The sequence below is a fragment of the Ascidia mentula genome, chromosome 8, assembly GCF_947561715.1.
Source record: "Ascidia mentula chromosome 8, kaAscMent1.1, whole genome shotgun sequence".
NCBI classification, from domain to species: domain Eukaryota; kingdom Metazoa; phylum Chordata; class Ascidiacea; order Phlebobranchia; family Ascidiidae; genus Ascidia; species Ascidia mentula.
This window is the reverse complement of record NC_138573.1, coordinates 12169337-12188604: the sequence shown is the minus strand read 5'-3', so window position 1 is coordinate 12188604 and position 19268 is coordinate 12169337. Positions and strand designations below refer to the sequence as shown.

Sequence of the window (19268 nt, the reverse complement as noted above, 5' to 3'; positions counted from 1 at the left end):
TCGATGGAAAAGAGATTAATGTGCGCTGTATTGACGGATAAACAGAGCGCTTGCTAACGTTAAGTGGGAGCTATAAAACATTTTGAGAACATCGTGTACAACTTTTCGGAAATGAATGTCAATTTTGACACCATAAAAAAAAACAATAGAAAGAGACTGGAAATCAGAAACAAAACAAGAAATGCCAACTTCGAGAATCGTCTGGTAAGTTCGACCAGCACTGTATTGTCTTTCACACGTGAGCAAAGTATAGCACGTGCAAACGTTGCGGTTATCTGTACAATGCTAAAATCATTACGTTTATTTGCACAGTCGCAAAAGTGTCCAGCGAGAAAATATCATTATTCGTAAACGCCGAGCATCAAACAGGTGAATGAATAAAACTTATTCTCACGCCTTCTATTGCGTTCACGGGAGAATCCCAATCGCGGATTTGCCGCGTCGTGGTTGTTATTTGTTTTTGCGTTGCTTTGCTCGAACAGAGTAGTTGAGTGTATATACTATATTTTGCACAGCGTTCACATATATATTATTTGTTATTTACACAATATCATTTTTTTAATTATCCATCGAATTGAAAGTTGTATTTTGCAAATGTGTGAAACACTTAGCAGGCAAATTTTCTTTGTTTTAAACAACACAAAATTGGTCATTGACTTGAAGGCAAGTTACATGTAGCAAAAACTTCTTGCACGGCAGAGTGTAAAATCATCATATCAAACAGGTCGATGTGAATTTAACTTTGTGGGTTTATAAATATAAATTATTTCTTTTTTGGTGGATGAAGTCAATGCTTTTTAGGTTGTGGGTATCATATTCTCTGTTAAATAGAAAAGAAGCCAAATTGTGGACCAAAGCAATTCAGTTACGCGTCCAATGAATTTCACTTCCATATATAATTACTGTAATTCCTTTTTAGAGATAGGCGACATTCTCTGTCGCAATTCAATACATGAGGGTGATTTAATGTATCAACACATTTCCGCACTTATAAATAAACCATTGCAGTCCATTTATTTTTTTTCAAAACAGGTTAATTATTAGATATTGCACATTCAAAGGTTTCGTGCGAGAACCAACAAAGTATTTTCTCTTTTCTGTTCCCATTCATAAAAACTAGATATATCTCTAGCAAGACATAAGAGTGACAATATTTTGTTGTGCACTTTCCTTTGTGGGTTAACATGTCTGACCCAAACCCGATTTTACCTAGCTTTTGCAGAAACTTCAGCATGTTGACCTTTTCTATAGTCGCGATGTGAGAATGATAGAGAAATGGCGCTGACTATAAAAACGGAAAGGACCAGCATTTAACGTAGTTTGAGTCAAAACATGTTGAAATTAAGGATCCCTGTGGCCAAAGCAGCTTAAAAATGAGAACATTTCTTTTTATAAGAGGTCGACCCCTCAAAAGAAATCTTGTAAATAAAGACGGCATGGTGGCGAGTTATTCTAACGTTAAAAACAATTTTGAAGGTTGTCCACGTTTGCCTCGCACGCTCTTCATTAAAGTGATTTGATTAAAAACCAAACCTGACGAGCATTTGAGAGTTATTCGACTACACTTGCGGCATTTAAACTTAACAGCGACTGCTCCGTTGCGCCACCCCGCGCCTGTCCCTTAAAACTTGATGGGAGGAAGGTGAAACTTACAAGCACCATGTGTATATTGCGATTACATCTTGAAACACAAAATTTGTGAGTTCATAAATGCACTGTTACAATTCAGAACACCAAACGTTCTACATTCATTATCAGCACCACTAAACACAATGGCATCATATAATCCACGTAACAATCGCACTTTACTACCAGTTGGGCAAGAACTTACGTGATATACGAAACATACGTCAAGCAGCAGGATACTAAAAGAAAGAAAATTCTAGCTCTTGCTTAAAAGTTCCAATACATTTAGGCAGTGGACAAAGTAATGTTGGTCTCTCTCTTGCCACAACATCACACACCGTTTTACCGTGATCGCATGAAAACGGAATAAACATACAAGCAGTACTGCAGTATTACTGATAAGTTGGTCTAAAAAAACACACAGTTTGAAAAGCACGCAAAATGTGTATATAACAGTAATCTAAGATTAATATTGCATCAGCTGTTTGTCAGACAATACAGGTTGTTCTACGTAGTCGAAACGGGTTTGTTTTTTTCCTGCGGTGTAACATTGGCGCGGTGGCTCAAAAAAATATTCCAAAATATTGCAACAATTTGCACAAAAAGCATTCTGGAAAAACAAACATTAAACCGAATTGAAGAAAATATCTATTCATCTTGTAACATTAACAGTGTAAGGATTTGCATAGGGATATCAGATAATAGTTTCTTTCTATGTTTAGTTTTTACGTTAGTTTTTAAGTTGCAATGCGGGTATTTCACAACGACTATTGGAATAGCACAGAATAATTTTGTGACTGTAAGTCCGGCGTTGGTCTGTTATCAGCTTTCAAAACATAACTCCTCTGGAAAAATACTATTTATTCCAACCAATGACATTGGTTTATTGCCAAATGTTTTTTTTTGTTATTTACGTTGTTTTCTGTACAAGTGGAATGGTAGTTTTAGTCACAGCCAATCTTAATTAAATGACAGTGCAGTCTTCAGCACCTGTCATTATGTTATTACTGTGTCACATTTAGTTACTTAGTATAGTAATGAAGGTCATACCTATATTCAAATGGAACAAAACCAAAGTTAATGCTTTGAGCTGGAATCCAAACCTGTAAAAAAAATACAGCTTAATAAAATGGACGAAATGACAAGAACATTGAAGTGGATTTTGAGAAACTAACAACATAATGTTAAATTAAGCTAAATCCCACCAACTTTTAAGTATCAATACCTGTCAAAGGTTCTATTCTTTCAACAACAAAAATACAAGTCAGGTACATTGACACTAAAAACATAACCACAATTGTTTGCTTTTCAATAAAATTAAGTTGGTTTCCATCAGTTGAGTTTTTTTTTACATTTAACAATATTTTTCAAAACAATAATGTTAGGTCACATTCTTTCCATCTACAGCTGAACTTAAACAGCAGCTGGCATAACACAAATAAAATTTGTTTCACTGCCATTTCCCCAATATTAAAAACAAACAGGATGTTATAACTAAGGAAACAACATTGTGTAAAATATATGCCTCAGTAACAAGCTAGTGGAAAACTACCATGACTATGACATAAGATAATTAGTCAACTGGGAATGCATGACCTAGAAATTGACATAAGTGTTGTCACTTAAGGTGTATTATAACAACTCACTTGACCTTTGCAATGTTAGAATGGTGTTTAACATAATCGCATGCCCTTCTGATGCATCTATTAGGTTAAATTTAAATACAGTAATTAACACATTTAAGAAAGGAAATAACTGTTTACACTTGCCACTGGTTTGTCTTGGCATATTAGTAAAGAATTAAACACACATTTGCAAACACTTACCATCCAGTTAGTTTTCAAAATATCAAAAAAGTTGTTTCTAAATGCAGACTTAGCGCCAGAAAGACCTTTGTTTGAAAGAATTGGGTGAAGAAATGTAAAGCCACCCAAGATGAGAGGTGCTGCACAACTCTAATATAAACAACAAAATCAAAATAAAACACAGAATTGTTACCACATTTCTTTCCCAAATATGTTATAGTTAAATTATGTTTGATAGACTGGTACTAAAATATGTTAAAACTAGTGGTGGGATTCAGCCGGTTTGCACCGGTTCTATAGAACAGTTTCACAAAATTTTATGAGATTAGCAAACCGGTTAGCATTACTGGTTACTGTCAATGCATTTTTGTAACAGAACTGACTGAAAAATATGACTTTTGTGATAGAACTGACAGACAAAAAAATTGAATCCCACCACTGGTTAAAACCAATTTTTAACAACCAGCTAAACTTTAAAAAAAATTGTACCTGGTCTAAAGCAACAGTTGCAATCACTGGCAAGCTTAGTCTTTTTAAGATGTTCAACCACATGCTTACAATTGGGCCCTGTAAAAATAACATTAATATTATGATGATCATGTTCACATTGACCAAATGATAAATGTTTGACAAAAACTAACAGTGTCATACAAAGTAAAAGAAACCACAAGCAGACATCACAGCAGTCCGGCGTAAACTGTATCGTGATCTTCGCCTCTCTATCATCTGGGCTATGACATCACCGACTGTAGTCAGAATTCCTGCATTATATTTAGTTTCATCAATAAATATTTGGCAAACAGTCATTGTACTTTTTATTTTTAATAATCTGGCACAATTAAACTGTAGCAGGTGAAACAACAGCCCACAAAAATTATATTTAATTCTGCCAGAAGGACAGAATATTAAAATACAATATACCTGGCAGCAATATAATAGTCATTATACATACCAGCTGTTATTGCTTGAGTTGCGAATGGTCGTCTTTTAACAAGATCCCCATACATCTGGAGGTACTTCAGGGCCATTTTAAACAACACATAAAATGATAAACTACAGTAGTGTTAAATAAAACAACAAGCTATTAACTTTTATTGACATTGAGGATGGCAGACAAGGAGTGAAAAATATGAAGAACCATAAATGCCTTTCATTGCCTACAATTAAATAGAACAAATAACTGTATTCATACAATAAAATAAAGTAACAACACAGTGACAAGTGCCAGCTATTATTGAGGGTAGCAATAAAACAGCAAAACACAACAACAAGACTGTCACATGCACACATAAAAGCTGAAAACGTTTGTAAAATCACAAATAAAATATAGATCAAAATATAATATACTCACATTCGTACACATGCATGCAAAAGTTTAACAAAGGTCTTCTTTGACCATGTGATTTAGTCTCTTGTTTTGCAGAATGGCTCTTGTTTCAAATGATGTCACCATCTTTTTTACTACCTCATTAAAAAACATGGTGGCTAACTTGGTGTACATCAATGAGCGGAACTCAAAAATAACATGAAAGTTAACAATACATGTATCAGGTTTGGGGCCTGGTGAAAACTTCCAAGTGCAGTCAAGTAAGTTAAATAATCTACCTTCTGTGCAAATTGATTTAACATAATTTGGCCTATTAAGGACCAAAGTGGAGTTGTAGTGTTCCTTAACAGGGCCAAAACCAACAGAAAGTTGGGCCTTGGCAGTTTTCTTTGTCTTCGAGGTTATAACACTTTTGGTGCAATATGGTATGAATTGATAGTACTTATCAACATCTGAGACAACATCATACATGATTTCCATTGGAGCACCCACCACCTTTCGGTCACCATGTTCCAGTGTTCTTGAAAAAATTGTGTTTTTGCGATGTGCAGTGATGAAAACGGCTCTGGTATTGAGAACACGACTGATTGATGAGGTAGATCTCAAGGCATTGTGCCCCATCGAGATTAAAGATTTTACAAATATTACCATTACCTAAAGTTGTTCGAAAGTCATGAAGAAACACAAACAGCACACAACAAACACAAAATCTGAAAAAAAGTAACATTGGTTTGAATTGTTTGCGAATACTGTTTGTAAAGTGACACTTCTTTTTAGCCTTGCTTTGCATCTGCAAAAACATTCCGCAAGATTATTAAAAAATGTGTAGTGGATAGGCAAACACGTGTAACAATGTGCCTAAATAGCCACACTAATATCAGTTAAATAACACAAAAGTGCAGGACAAATTTACATTTGTGATTTCACCGGAAAACGTGTATTAAAGTTCCTAAAGCAGCACAGATGTCCAATATCTTTTTGACGTCAGTAATGATATCTGTTTGGATAACAAAATCACAAATTTTTTGCAATGTTACTCCATAAAACATTTCCGCTGAAAATTTTTATAAAAGGCAAACCGCCCACCTTCCACCAACCCTACAACTAATTTCCCACAGGTTACGAACCACTGCTCCAATGCTCCAAAGCATTACATGAAGAAAAATCAAATCAGCTGATCTGTTAGTTTTTATAACAATAAACTTTTACGCATGGTTGAACAATACTTCCCACATATTTTAACACAGCGATTACTTACAGAATCCATCATTTGCTTCTCTCTTTTTTGTAAATAAAATATTTGTCTTTTTTATTGATTATTAATTTAACATCGACTTTCATCGTGTTAATTACCAGAGACATCTACATGAACAGTTTAAACTCATAAGCATTTTTGTTTACATTTACACTCGCTCATCATGGTCCGTTACTTCTTCACGCAAACAGCGGTACTGTTTTGCGGATTGGTGAATACATTTCTTTAATATATGTGTGGTTTATTCAGTAAGTTGTTTTCCACCAAGCTACACAGGCGTCAACAACAACAACAAGCGATAGGTTTTTGAAAATTTTTGAAATGTGTTGTGCAGTGATGCGACAAATATTTCGGAAATATTATTTACGACTGGTGCGGCTAGGACTCCGAGTCTTCCGACCTCTTTAAAGATTACAAATATTGATACGTCACAAAGCAAAATCTTTGATTGTTGAGCTCAAACGCACGAGTTGTTGTTATTGTTTTCAATCACACAGTGGGCAATATATGACTATTCTGAAGCAAAATCTGCGTCACGCAAGTGATATTTGGAACCGTTATGCCGTCAACTCTGTCTACGAACGAATATCAGAAGTTCAAAGAAGCAAAGGAGCTTAATGAACGTGAAGACGAACCGGAAAATCCCTATAAATCAAAATATGAGGCACGCAAGTTGTTTCAAGAAATACTGAATACTCTACAAAATCTTCGTGAAGACAATCAGGCCGACACTATTTTACTGTGAGAAATTTAAGAATGATGGAAAAACCTTAAATTAGTGTTATTTTAACAAACGTGACTATCTCAATGCAGTTTTTGTGATAAAAATTACTAGTTAATTTTACTAGTTAATGTAAATAAGCTACATATGGTCTCATTTTTAAACACTCGCAATTTGTACACATGTTTTTTAGGGCCAAGGAAGCAGCAATTGAATATCTTCTGGGAGTAAATTTCTACAATTGTGAGGAAGTGTCAGATGGAGAGGAGAAGTTAAAAAAAGTTCTTGAAGTGAAACTTTTGCACAAATATATTTGTTGAGAAACTAACTTCATGTGAAATATTTGTGTGTAGATTTTGACATCGGTGGAATCAATTGTGCTGAAACCATATGTTGTGTCAATTCTTATAGCTACATACAATCAGCTATGTCTTATTTGGTGTAGCCGTGCTGAAGGACTTGAAAGGTATATCTAACTCTACTTGGTAAAGCAGAATACATTTTTTAAGTTTCAATTTTTTCAGGACCTACCAGCATTTGCTTAAAGCCAAACACCTCTATGCTAACTATCATAATGAATCTGATGATGCTCCTTGGACTGTTGAAGAACATTTTTGTGAAGAACCTTGCAGTAACATGGAGAGAATGCAGGCCTTTGAAAGCATGCACACTTACACATTGTTTTATTTGGCACAAGTGTACAAGCATTTAGGTAAGTGCTTGTGGAATTTGTATTGTTTGAACCTTATATTAGTTTAAATTTTTGACTTTTATTTAGACAAACGAGATGAATCTGCAGTGTGTTGCATGCAGACACTACATCGGCAGCTCCAGTTTAATCAGTACAAACCTATTGAATGGGCCATAAATTGTGCATCCTTGTCACAATATTATGTTACAAGAAGCAAATATCAGGAGGCAAAACACTGTCTTTCATGCTCTACCTACCTTCTACAAGAGAACAAAACAGTTTCTGGAGGTTTGTGTTGGTTTACTGCTTACTAAAAATTAACCACCAACCACATAACTAGATGATGACCAAGACAGACTTGTACAGTCCAAAGCAGATGTTGGCAGGTGTTGGGTCAAGTATTTTGTCAATTTGCTAGAGGAATCCAAAGGAAAACTTTCGGATGAATACGGTATTTAAACATAATATGACACTGAAGTCACCAATGATCTGTGTTATTAAACATGTACTGAATAGGTGAACTGGATTCTGGTCTTCAGACTGAAGCTATTGGGATAGACAACCCCGAAGCACATGAAGATGATGATAAATCGTTTGAAAGATTTGGTTTGGAGGTTACATCAATAGAAGAAACAATTCCTCACAACTACGCCTTGGATATTACTCAAGTGGGCCAGATTTTTGTCATAGTTCTGGTTGCTTGGCTGTTTCTTAAACATTTTCCGTGGAACAGTTCAAACAACACACAGTTTAACCTCATATTTACAAATTGCCCTAAAAGTTCGTTTGTGTTACTTCTTGTTATGGGTGATAAACCCTGCTGCCGTTTAAAAAACAAAAATGATAGGAAAGAAATATGTTGGTAAATTATGTTTGCAGGCTCGAGCCATTTTTCTTGCTGCCAAGCAATATGCAGAAGATGCACTGAAATATTTTGTCTTGGATGGTTTTGTCACAGATCATGTTGAACTAACCCAGGTGAAAACATATTACTTTTCAATGTCTTATTTTATTTTATTTCATATTTTTAATCCATTAAATTGATTTGAATAAAAGGATCTAAGCCATCTTTACCAATACATGGCATTTTTTGAGCCAAGTAAAGAGATTCAATGTAGAATGCACAAGAGAAGAGTTGATATTTTGACATGTGTGTTAAAAGAACTCAATCAACAATACTACCTTGCTGTTTGCAGGTAAGATATTTCCAACATCTTTGCTGTCATGTCATTGAACGCTATTTTTCAACATATTTTTTATTTTGCCATAGACAGCTTCAATATGAGTTGGGAAAAACCTACAGTGAAATGTTTTCACTTAAACTGGCTTTATCAGAGGAGAGTGACATTGAACCAACAGCTCACATGATAAAGAAAATGGTCACACTGTGTAATTTAGGGCAAGTTGATTGAAAATTAATCTTTACAATACCGCTGATGGTCAATATATTTCTTTGCACAGAATTAAGTATTTCAACATGTTCCTAAACACCTACAGACTGCCAGATGGAAAGTTCCCTGACAGGTTTGAACCCGAGTTGGAGCGATCTGCACTTCTGGCACATTTCTACATAGGAAGGTATGAACATTGTACCTTCACAACTATTTGTAAGGGATATGTTTTCGATTTAAAGGATGATAATTATTTTAGATAATAAAAAAAGTACTTTTTTAGTTTTGCATGTAAAGTTCAATTATTGTTAAAAAATGTTTTTATCAATAACAGAAAACTTTGTTATTGGAAGTAAATTTATAGAAATAAATGCTGCTTTAGTTTGGAGTAGAAAGTTATTTTTGTTACATAGGTTACATTCAAAGAAACCATGTACAACCACTGAAGGAAGTGTCAAAAACAAAAGACTTGGGCTTGAGTATTATACATTTATTACAAAGTACATTGACAAACACAAAGAAGCTGAAGAGGCAGTGAAAGCAGAAATTGAAGTTTGTCGTGAAATGGTTGAGTTGTTACCCAGGGCGTTGGAACAAATGAGCTGAAAATGTATATGTTTGTTTTATGTTTTTGCTGATGCTGTGTATGTTGTAAAAGTTTGATTTATTTTTGTATGGTTCGATATTTTTGAAATCAGGCCTGTTCTTATTTGTGTTATTATGCTGCTTAGAAAGATAATAACACCAAGTACACTGTTGAATTATACATAATGTTAGTATTGTAATTTGTGTTAGCTTACTTTATTATTTAGTGTGTTTACTAACATATAAACACACAGGTATGTACTTAAACTGTGTGGAACAATTGTCGTCAATATATTTGCAACTGAAAAAGTACTTGGTGCTATTGTATTTTGCACTGTTGAAATTATTTTAAAGTTTTATGTGTCGCACAATGTTTAAAAAACAAACTGCAATAAACTGTTGTTGTTACAGAACTACTTTGTTTTGAGGTGTAGGATGCAACAAATACTTATTTTGATAAATGCCAGAATATGATCCCTTTGTGTAGCCGGTGTTTGCTAAGCGTAGGACAAGCTTTTTGCCCTATTAATGTATCAACTTCTGAGGCATTAATTTTATCCATTCAGTAAAATGAGAACCATCAGCAAATATCTCCATAAAATTCCCTATTAATTGTTTTTGTAAAAACTTAGGCTACATGTAAATATCTTAATCAAAACAAGTCATAGTTAAGTTTGTTGATTTGTTCCATGACCGGTTATCTACTAAATCTACAATTAATCAAATCTTTTTTATCACAGTTTTTTGTCTCATTTTTTTAAACATACAAATCACATTATTTTTGTTTCTGTGTGAAAAAGTTACGTCATTTAAGTCACCAATTGGAAGGTATTTTTGGTGCTTTAGTTTACAAACATAATTCAAGCTTTTACAACAGTTCAGGTAATTAATCAAAATTTCCAAATTTTTTGAGGATTGTTCATTCACTGCCTAAATTTTTATGATAAAAATTCATGAAGGTTTAAATTTGATTTGTAGATCAAAAAATCAAAAACAAAACATTACTCAAGTTGAATATAACGGTTATCCCAAGAATAATTCTTTCAGAAAATAACAATAAAACAAAATTTTTGATTTACAAACTAACAAGATGCAAATGTTTTATTCAGACAAAAGGAGCAGCAATCAGGTTTGGTTGAACTGAATACAAAACACATTACTAAATCATTTACTCCTTGAACTTTCAACTGAATAAATTATAAATTGATAACTCTTGAAAGTTTTTGAATCCTGTTAAGAAGAAGATCTCCTTTTTTGATGGTTTCTTGGTATTGCCAATTTTTGCTGTCAGGTCTGTTGGTCTCCACAACACCTCCAACTTTGTCGATTTTACAATGCAGTCGACCAACCGCAATGAAACGGGACAATTCACTGCAAAAAAGTTGAAACAAATGTCATGAGTACTATAAATATGTAAGGCAAAATTAAAATTGACTTACTGGTCTATAAAGTCAACTGTAACTCCAAAGGCATTGGCCATGTATTCCAAAGTCAAACTTCTGTATGATTCAAGCAGCTGTGTGTAAGCTAGAACTCTCATCTCTCTTACATAGAAGCGGTAATGTGGGTTGAAGTAACGATCACGCCTCATTACAGTTTCAACATCAGCTATAATTATTTAGATTATAATGATGCCATGTTTAAACTTCATTGTAAATAAACTAAATGACTATCTCACCTAGACTACGAAAAAATTGGGAATAATGACAATCATACAAGGAAAAAAGGAACTGTTTTGTGCCAGTTTCATCATATAGTATTTCCAGTATTTCAGACCCTTTTACAACCTATATGCAAAATAAGAAAAAAAACATAATTATTAAAGCAATAACATGAATACCTATTTATCAGTATTATCAAACCTTGTCTCTCAATTGTGGTCTGTCCAAGGCCATCATGGAAACATAAACTGTGTAAGTAACAAAAGTTTTATAGTCCATTAATTCGTATGAGGTGAATGTTGAAACAGTCTCGAGAAACAAAGTGGCTGCAGTCTTGAAGTCTCTGATAGCAATTGAGTATAAACCCTGATACACTTTAAGTCTATTTCTTCTGTCCCAATCTCCACCTTCCTCAATCAACCTTCAAATTAAAAGGTCAGTTAGTGGAACGTAAAAGTTGTTGTTCCAACCACAAACATCTTACTGTTTTGCTTTGTCTACATTTCTGGTTATAAGATCATGGTCCATGTAAAACAAACCAATACGAATCAAGTTGAAAATAATGTCGAGTCTGTGACCCAAAGCAATGGTTTTGTCATAAGCTTTGCGAAAAACAGTCAAGCATTCATCCTGCAGAAAAAAAAGAATGGAAGTTTAAACAGCATAATCTGGTATTCACATTCCAAACTATATCTCTTGTTTGTTTAACAGCCACACTGCTTAAAATTTTTTCAAAAAAACTAAATGAATAATACTTTAGAACTGTTTTTTGAAAGGGTTCATGGAAAAAGGATTTAAGTACTGCATTGTATCCAGATTGAAAAGTTTGTATAATATTGTTTTTTTTTGAAAGTTTATATTTTCAAATTTGATGTTAGTTGTTTTACCAGAGAGATATATAAGATCAGATTTATTTAATGTTTTATACCTTTTCTCCAATTTTACAAAGATACTCTGCTTTTGAAAGGAGTGCATCCTTTTCATCAGATTCATATTCAATTTCCTCAGCAATTTTTTCATCCAGCTTCTTTATTTCTTTTTCATTTTCCTCCTTCATTTTTTTAAGTAGCTGTTTATCCAAAGGCATGTTTAAATCCTTGCAAATTTTCTCATAATATGGAGCCATATCTGAAACAATGAGTAATTATGTATTGATTAGATTGTATTAAAGAATAACTACTAAACACCAAGAATTTTTTACGAAACGTACTGTCTTTCTTGACGAATTCCACCAATTCGTTCCATGTGGCATCGGTTGGTTCCAGCGTTAACAGAAACGAAAGATTAGCGATGTGTAGGTTTGGTATTTTTGCCAGCCCTTCCTCTTCTAGATTTTCAATTGGCATTCTGTTCTGATTATGACCTGACGTTAGCAAGAACAACTTCCAACGACTCCACACACGAATTTGTTTTCAGGGGGAATGACCAACAAAATCGTGTGAAATGAAGCGGGTCATTTAAACTGATCTCTATGAACATGTTTATAGAGATTAGTGGCCATTTACAAACAGTAACGGAGAAATAAAAAATCTTTATGATATACCACCATGCCGTCAATAATTTTCGAATTTTTTAATCAAAATTTAGTTGCCCAACATTTTAAATAAATTTAAACTGTCCTTGTCATAAAAAGTCTTATAAATGGAAAGGTTTATGTGCTTCCAGGTGTATTTATTATGAAAGTTAGCGCTGCTTAAACATTTTTTCATTAAACAAAAAAGACCACTTTTTTCAGTTTTTTTCAACCAACTACGGTACTGAAGTTGTAAAACAGAAAAATCGGCCAACCGTAACCAAAGACGGAAGCTGAACTGAAGTCTGTGGAAAGAACGGAAAAGGTGTTGGGCGCGGGTGGTTGGAAGTTGTTTCATTGATAACAATTGATTTGTTTGCAGTAGTTTAAATTTAGCTTTCTTACTGTTTATATCTTTAATTATTCGCGTTGACTGACCAGAGTCCGCGAATATTCTGTACTCCCAAGTTGTTGTAGTGAAAACAAAAAACAATTAAGGTGAGTTTTCTGGTTTCTCTTTGTTTATTTTGTAATGACGGTTTTCTCTTTATTTATTTTTAGTTATGGCGGATGTTTCCAGTTTTGGAGTAAAACCAATCACCTGCCATTCATTTAATCGTGACCGTACACAACTGGCAGTTAGTTTAAATGAAAATGATGTTCTGATCTTTCAAAAGGCTGGAAACAAGTGGAACAAAATCCATACCTTGAGTGAACACACCCTCAAAGTCACAGGTAAAATTTTACAGACAAAAATTTTAAAAAAGTTTACAAGTTTGTTTATTTAGGAATTGATTGGGCAGCAAAAACCAACAGAATAGTCACTTGTGGTGCTGATAGAAATGCATATGTCTGGCAGCTTAAAGATGGAGTTTGGGTGCAAGAGTTGGTATGCTGGTGTTCACTGTTCATTTGATGTATTTTAAAGCTTGGCACTAAATGTTATAAATTCAAAAATGTAGGTAATCTTGAGAATCAACCGTGCAGCAACTTGTGTGAAGTGGTCACCTGAAGAGGACAAATTTGCTGTTGGCAGTTCTTCCCGAATGATTTCTGTGTGCTACTTTGAGAGTGACAACAATTGGTGGGTTAGCAAGCACATCAAGAAGCCAATAAGGTAGGTAGTTGCAAAAAGTATAGCTGTGTCAGTGTGTAACAGGTGTATAATAGTTAGTTGTGTTTTTCAAGTAGTTTCCATGAATCACAAATCATTTACCAGGTCAACCATTGTTTCCCTTGATTGGCATCCCAATAATATTCTGCTTGCTGCTGGCTGCTGTGATTACAAAGCTTATGTGTTTTCGGCCTACATCAAAGAAATTAACCCCAAACCTGGTCCAACTGTGTGGGGCAAGAAAATGAATTTTGGCAACCTCATGCAGGAGCAAGCCATGCCTTGTACTGGATGGGTATGTATTGAAGTAGAAGTTGTGTTATAAAAAGTATTTTATTCTTATGATTATTACAGGTTCATGGAGTTTCATTCTCACCAAGTGGTGACCGCGTAGCGATGGTGTCTCATGGCAGTATTGTGTCAGTCGTCACAGGTGGTTCTGGTTTGGTGTCACTCAGGACAGAGTACCTACCATTTAATGACTGTTTGTGGTTAACAGAAAACAGTTTTGTTGCAGCTGTAAGTATGTTATTTATGCTTCTTTTTGTTTACATCATTGTAAGAATTTGTAGGGCCATGACTGTAACCCAATGCTGTTTACTGTTGATGCAAACTGCTCAAGCATTGCATTCTCTGGCAAACTTGATCAACCACCTAAAGGAGGTGGCGGGGGACGTCAAGTATCCGCTATGAATATGTTTAAAATGATGGATAAAAAGGGGTCTGTAGAAACAACTGGCACAGAGGTTGAAACCAAACATAAGAATGCTATTACACAGGTTGGTCATTTGTACATGTTTTTCAAGTGTTTAATTACTAACGACCTGTATGGTTTCAGTTGCACACACATGGACCAAACACATTTTCCAGTGTGGGCAAAGATGGCTCTCTTATTATTTGGAACACAAAGTCTCTGGAATCATCCATTGCAGGCTTACGTATTGCCTAAATTCAAGAACCAATGCAGTTAATTTTTCATATAACCAAGTGTAAACTTAATTTGTGGCCTATTAACGAATAATGTGTGTGATTTCTTGCACTATTCAGAAATAAAAATATTTCAAAGAAGAGTCATCTGTAAAACAGCCCCTATCTTTTAATGATAAAATGAATGATTGCACTGTCCAACAAAACAAACTTTCAGCTATACCACTCCAAAAATAACAACGAAAAAGAACACATGACAAGAAAAAACAAAATCCACACTCGGAAACCAGCATTATTCTTGATTGCCTACAAACCAAAACAGATAATAAAAATATATTTTCGCAAAACATCGTACTGTGTTACCTCTCTCAACTCTTCATTGCCATCTTTAACGTTTTCTGAACTTTCCACAATTGTTTCAGAAATAAGATCTGCTTGTTCAGACTGTTGCATTACCTGAAAGCACAAAACATGTTTTTATGGTGGTGGAAAAAGCTCAAGCATTATGATAGGTCAACAGTAAAACACCATTTACCTGGTCAGAAAACATTTCCTGAAGCTTTGCAATTTCAACCACTTGATTTTCAATGGCATTAACTTCATCCATCATGCTGTTCATATCATTTAGTAACTGGGCATTTTCTTGCTCATACTAAAACAATAGTTACAATAAACTGTTTTTTAGTTTATTATCAAAATAGAAGCTCAACTTACCATGGATTCATCTTCAGAGGATAAATCATCATCACTGCTATACACCTTAGGCATAATTTTGGGGGTAAACTTGGGTTGCACATCTTGGTCACCTGCAGGCAATGGTGTCTTCAAACCATTAGACTGCAGCCTGGCTCTAAATGATAAACAAGTTTGAATTTTAATTAAAAATTTAGTTTTTTTTTTAACAAAAGCTTACATTCGGCGTCGGTTAACAACCTGTTGTACATGGATGGCTTTCTGTTGGCTGTAAATATGACATACAGCTTTCAAGTACTTTTCTATCAAATCTGCAGTATACCTTTTATGAGCTTCCAACTGACTCTGCACAGCAATATCCTTAATTTCTAAAAAAAACATGTAACTTAAAAAATTACATAAGAACCGAATCATATATATATATGTATACCTGATTGCTTTAGATTGGTCAAAGCCTCTGAACATTGTGTAATTATTGCTTGACTTTCGACATCTATTTTGTCACGATCCAGGTCTGTAAGTTCATTTCTTTGTCCCACTTGTCCAATATAAGCTTTTCTGTTTTCCAATAAAAAATCCCGCAGTTGTGAAATACTTTCCACCAAATTTTTACACTTGTTGCCAAATTGTGTTTTTGGTTTCCGCGATTTAGTTGTTAAAATCGAAGTCCCAGAAAGTCCATCTCTTTTTCTTACATCCTTTAAAACTTTTGTGAAATCCGCAGTTCGGTCAATCATTTGGTTGCGCACCACCGTTTAACCACGTGCAATAAATAATCACAACCTGTAAAAAATATGATGATGACGTGGCAATATAATAACACATTTGCTAAAAGATAACATTTTGTGCCAATATTTATTTTATCTTCAACATCAACTTAACCAAATTTACATACTGTAGGGGTGATATTTCGACTTCCAACGTGTTCGTAATGTACACCGTTAAACATATCAGCTGACTCTGAAACCAAAACAACCAGTCGTGTTATCGCACCCTTCCGCTTGGTGGCAACAAAGAGATTTAAATGCCAACGCGTCAACCTGAATGCAAGTCAGCATACGGTATTTGTCCAATTTGCTTTTATTATTTGGCGTGTTTTTGATGTTAAGCCACGAGGAATAGATGGTATATTTTCAATTTCTTTGCACACTGAATTCAAATAACGACTACAAATAGCGCATGTGCAGCGACCTAAGGTGTGCAGAACGAAACACTGCATGTCGTTTATCTGACTCCTAACAATTAAACACTAAAATTGACGTTTAAATAAAATAGTTTCTCTGCACATGTAATGTTTAGAACTAAAATCTAAACAACAGGAGGTTGATTTGTGCATTGTCGTTACAAAAACGGTATTTTCACGAAACAAATGCTTACGTATTTAAAGCACGAACAACGGCACTAAAATAGAATTATGTTGCTACATCCAAAGTACTATTATTTGTATTTTTTCCCAAAAATATGAAAATGTATGTTGTCGGCATGTCATGAAATATACAGATTCGATCTGGATTTAGCCCAATATTGGCTGAATCTGTAGGTGTATTTTATGTTTTGCCGCATCCCGACAAATAACGCGTCAACTATTAAGCGAATATGCCACTAATCTGTACGTGGTTGTAAAAATTGAGGATCATAAGCCTACAATGTAGCAAATTTTTAATAATGTCTGTCCAAATACATTCCATTGTCCGCTCGGTGTCAGTAAAGATATAATATCAAGGACCTTGATAGTGAGAAATCGCCTGCGTTTGACACGAGAGGAATATTATTATTAGCACTGTGCACAGCTCCAGTTTGAAGTGCAGCGATGTGAATCACACATCTTTTTATTTCATCTTAAGAATATTAAACGCAGGAAGTGAGGAAAAGTGGGGTTGGCTATTGAGGTTGTTTTTAACATTTGTTTCGTACGTCGGGGTGTAGTTCATGAAAGATAGGAGCTAGTAGAGGTTTTGAAGATTTGTATATCAACACATTTTAACTTGACTGTTTTCCATCCAGGACTAAAGAGCAACTTATATAGTGTTACAAAATGAAAAACTGTGCGTTTCTACTCCTATTCTTGGCAGTTGCTGCCAATGCCAGCCTAAACTTTAAGGATTGCGGCGGTGCATCCGCTGTGGGCAAACTCGTGGACGTCCTGGTGTCCAAATGTACTGATGCTCCATGTTCTCTACAGAAGGGCGCCAACTACACTATCACTATCTCGTTCTCGATGTCGGAAACGACTGATGCCGTGATAGCTGACGTTTCCGGCATTCTTGATGGTGTAACAGTTCCGTTTCCGCTAGACAATAATGATGGGTGCAAGAACAGCGGTCTGGAATGCCCTCTTAAAGACGGAGGGCAGTACAAATACATGGCGACCTTAAACGTGCTAAAGAGTTACCCGGAAGTGAAACTTATTGTGCAATGGAAGCTCATGGATAAACAGGAGGGTGGAAATGTGATTGTCTGCTTTGAAATCCCCGTGGCTATTGTCGGATGAACGCAATGTTCTGACGCAAGACAATGTGATTAATTTATGCTACATTTATATTCAAAAAGTGCTAATTTTTATGTCAGATATCGAAGTACAATAAAGAAACAAAACCGTTAACGTATTTCTGTCAGGAAATGAAGATGACACGTCAGGCAACTAATGTAGTGTAAATATTGGTGAAAAAACAGACTTTGAACGAGATGAGACCACCTTCCATTACAATTGCTCTGGCATCGGTGGACAACTTTAACTCAATATTTACCTTTATAAACCAAAAGTTAAAGCTGATATTAGAACATTTTACAGACATAATTCAACTTGGAATCAATAGTAATGCAATTGGAGGAAAAATTCTCTAATGAACTGCACACCCCACTTTTTAGTTGGTAAAAAGTGCATATAATAAACATAACCACTATCCAAGAAACTTTCGTTTCAGGCTGGAATCTGCCAGTCTTGTTAAATTAGATAAATATATTTCGCTTTAAAAGCATCATCAGTGTCCATAGAAAAGCAAACCAAGAATTAGGTTAAAATAAAAAGGCTCTCCACTACCTCATAACACGCCCTTCACACAACTAAAAAACTGCAAAGTGCAACGGGTGGAAGCTTTGAGAAAACGCGGAAAAGAGAAGGACACAGAAAAAAATTAAAACACGGGAAAGATTTTTAGCCTGAAACGAAAGTTTCTTAGACAGTGGACATATTTAAAATAAGGTGAAAATCGTCAGGGCCACTTGCAACAGAATGGGAAATGATTCCCACAATTAATTCACAATCACTATGAACATAATATCTTTAATAATGTACGATGTGTTAAAGTACAACAATAACAGAGGTTGTAACTTTAATTACAAAAGGATCTCCTGGCCTTTCGTTTTAAACGTGTAACAAAATGGTCATTGTGGAAACAGATTTGCAACAATGGACTTCATTAGAAAGTTATATATGTGAGAAGTAGGACAAGTTGCAATAGGAAATTGTGTAACTGTATACCCATATGTGCATTTGTACGTGGGGGGGACTAAACCACAGGCATTTGACGCTCTGACCGTGTTACAAAATCCTGGTCTATAGGCTACAACGCATGCAGATGAAAATCTAAGTGAATATTTTACGGATTGAAGAAAACACTAGAAAACGTGGCAATGCTATAAAATCGTCAAGCGACCTTTAAACGCAAACGCATGAGAGTTGCACAAACATTTTGCAGCTATTTAGCTAATGTTTGCTTTTTGACATTGCGGCTTTAAGTGCTTTAAATTAATGATTTATTTGTAACAGTTAATGCAAGGTTGTACGCGATTCTCTTGGTCCATGTGTTTAATCAGTGGTTCTTAACAGTGGGGTCCGTAGAGCGTTTTCAAGGGGGTCCGCTTACAGGAGCACGTTACAGCCTTGAAATATATGTGAATTATTGCCTTTGATTTAATCGTATTTTGATCTGAAAGCAATCGTCAATAAACAGTGAATC

The 19268-nt window shown here is 34.9% G+C and overlaps 7 protein-coding genes across 7 annotated transcripts; 3 read left to right on the top strand and 4 right to left on the bottom strand.

Moving 5' to 3' along the window:
• Positions 1–1655: 1655 nt before the first annotated feature.
• On the bottom strand, positions 1656–4513 carry LOC145910777 (mitochondrial inner membrane protein Mpv17-like). Its single transcript, XM_082997981.1, has 6 exons — positions 4384–4513; positions 4083–4192; positions 3921–3998; positions 3453–3581; positions 2677–2729; positions 1656–2236 (listed from the first exon to the last, which is right to left on the bottom strand). The coding sequence occupies exons 1-6, from the start codon at positions 4457–4459 to the stop codon at positions 2134–2136; spliced, it is 549 nt and encodes a 182-aa protein (XP_082854107.1). The 5' UTR covers positions 4460–4513; the 3' UTR covers positions 1656–2133.
• Positions 4485–5464, bottom strand: LOC145910776 (coenzyme Q-binding protein COQ10 homolog A, mitochondrial-like). Its single transcript, XM_082997980.1, has one exon. The coding sequence runs from the start codon at positions 5407–5409 to the stop codon at positions 4807–4809; it is 603 nt and encodes a 200-aa protein (XP_082854106.1). The 5' UTR covers positions 5410–5464; the 3' UTR covers positions 4485–4806.
• Positions 5465–6396: 932 nt separating this feature from the next.
• LOC145911164 (KIF-binding protein-like) lies at positions 6397–9814 on the top strand. The gene is made up of 12 exons (XM_082998417.1): positions 6397–6754; positions 6928–7024; positions 7088–7200; positions 7259–7446; positions 7513–7713; positions 7766–7876; positions 7942–8093; positions 8305–8403; positions 8482–8621; positions 8696–8824; positions 8887–9003; positions 9230–9814. Exons 1-12 carry the CDS (start codon positions 6573–6575, stop codon positions 9420–9422), a joined length of 1722 nt encoding a protein of 573 aa, XP_082854543.1. The 5' UTR covers positions 6397–6572; the 3' UTR covers positions 9423–9814.
• A 498-nt stretch (positions 9815–10312) lies between these two features.
• LOC145912478 (26S proteasome non-ATPase regulatory subunit 6-like) lies at positions 10313–12469 on the bottom strand. Its single transcript, XM_082999953.1, has 7 exons — positions 12273–12469; positions 11991–12190; positions 11547–11692; positions 11264–11483; positions 11080–11188; positions 10841–11009; positions 10313–10772 (listed from the first exon to the last, which is right to left on the bottom strand). Exons 1-7 carry the CDS (start codon positions 12406–12408, stop codon positions 10598–10600), a joined length of 1155 nt encoding a protein of 384 aa, XP_082856079.1. The 5' UTR covers positions 12409–12469; the 3' UTR covers positions 10313–10597.
• Positions 12470–12870: 401 nt separating this feature from the next.
• Positions 12871–14759, top strand: LOC145912480 (actin-related protein 2/3 complex subunit 1A-like). Its single transcript, XM_082999954.1, has 8 exons — positions 12871–13073; positions 13137–13310; positions 13364–13464; positions 13538–13692; positions 13795–13984; positions 14044–14208; positions 14262–14468; positions 14528–14759. Exons 2-8 carry the CDS (start codon positions 13139–13141, stop codon positions 14636–14638), a joined length of 1101 nt encoding a protein of 366 aa, XP_082856080.1. The 5' UTR covers positions 12871–13073; positions 13137–13138; the 3' UTR covers positions 14639–14759.
• On the bottom strand, positions 14698–16270 carry LOC145912481 (syntaxin-18-like). The gene is made up of 7 exons (XM_082999955.1): positions 16205–16270; positions 15740–16092; positions 15530–15677; positions 15331–15466; positions 15152–15268; positions 14980–15072; positions 14698–14922 (listed from the first exon to the last, which is right to left on the bottom strand). The coding sequence occupies exons 2-7, from the start codon at positions 16044–16046 to the stop codon at positions 14830–14832; spliced, it is 894 nt and encodes a 297-aa protein (XP_082856081.1). The 5' UTR covers positions 16047–16092; positions 16205–16270; the 3' UTR covers positions 14698–14829.
• A 1074-nt stretch (positions 16271–17344) lies between these two features.
• Positions 17345–17800, top strand: LOC145911967 (NPC intracellular cholesterol transporter 2-like). The gene has a single exon (XM_082999396.1). It carries the CDS (start codon positions 17345–17347, stop codon positions 17798–17800), a length of 456 nt encoding a protein of 151 aa, XP_082855522.1.
• The last annotated feature ends 1468 nt before the right edge of the window (positions 17801–19268 follow it).

Coding starts and splice junctions, on each gene's coding strand:
- LOC145910776 (XM_082997980.1), bottom strand. CDS start 5,409: ATGGTAATATTTGTAAAATCTTTAATCTCGATGGGGCACAATGCCTTG.
- LOC145911967 (XM_082999396.1), top strand. CDS start 17,345: ATGAAAAACTGTGCGTTTCTACTCCTATTCTTGGCAGTTGCTGCCAAT.
- LOC145912480 (XM_082999954.1), top strand. CDS start 13,139: ATGGCGGATGTTTCCAGTTTTGGAGTAAAACCAATCACCTGCCATTCA. Junction 13,311..13,363: donor ACACACCCTCAAAGTCACAG/GTAAAATTTTAC, acceptor TTGTTTATTTAG/GAATTGATTGGGCAGCAAAA. Junction 13,985..14,043: donor CCATGCCTTGTACTGGATGG/GTATGTATTGAA, acceptor TGATTATTACAG/GTTCATGGAGTTTCATTCTC.
- LOC145912478 (XM_082999953.1), bottom strand. CDS start 12,408: ATGCCAATTGAAAATCTAGAAGAGGAAGGGCTGGCAAAAATACCAAAC. Junction 12,191..12,272: donor GGAATTCGTCAAGAAAGACA/GTACGTTTCGTA, acceptor TCATTGTTTCAG/ATATGGCTCCATATTATGAG. Junction 10,773..10,840: donor ACAGTTGACTTTATAGACCA/GTAAGTCAATTT, acceptor ACTTTTTTGCAG/TGAATTGTCCCGTTTCATTG.
- LOC145911164 (XM_082998417.1), top strand. CDS start 6,573: ATGCCGTCAACTCTGTCTACGAACGAATATCAGAAGTTCAAAGAAGCA. Junction 7,447..7,512: donor ACAAGTGTACAAGCATTTAG/GTAAGTGCTTGT, acceptor ACTTTTATTTAG/ACAAACGAGATGAATCTGCA. Junction 7,877..7,941: donor AAAACTTTCGGATGAATACG/GTATTTAAACAT, acceptor TGTACTGAATAG/GTGAACTGGATTCTGGTCTT.
- LOC145910777 (XM_082997981.1), bottom strand. CDS start 4,459: ATGGCCCTGAAGTACCTCCAGATGTATGGGGATCTTGTTAAAAGACGA. Junction 3,582..3,920: donor CAACTGTTGCTTTAGACCAG/GTACAATTTTTT, acceptor TGTTTATATTAG/AGTTGTGCAGCACCTCTCAT. Junction 2,730..3,452: donor TTTTGAAAACTAACTGGATG/GTAAGTGTTTGC, acceptor TTTTTTTTACAG/GTTTGGATTCCAGCTCAAAG.
- LOC145912481 (XM_082999955.1), bottom strand. CDS start 16,046: ATGATTGACCGAACTGCGGATTTCACAAAAGTTTTAAAGGATGTAAGA. Junction 15,467..15,529: donor GTTGTTAACCGACGCCGAAT/GTAAGCTTTTGT, acceptor TTTATCATTTAG/AGCCAGGCTGCAGTCTAATG. Junction 15,073..15,151: donor AGGAAATGTTTTCTGACCAG/GTAAATGGTGTT, acceptor TTGTGCTTTCAG/GTAATGCAACAGTCTGAACA.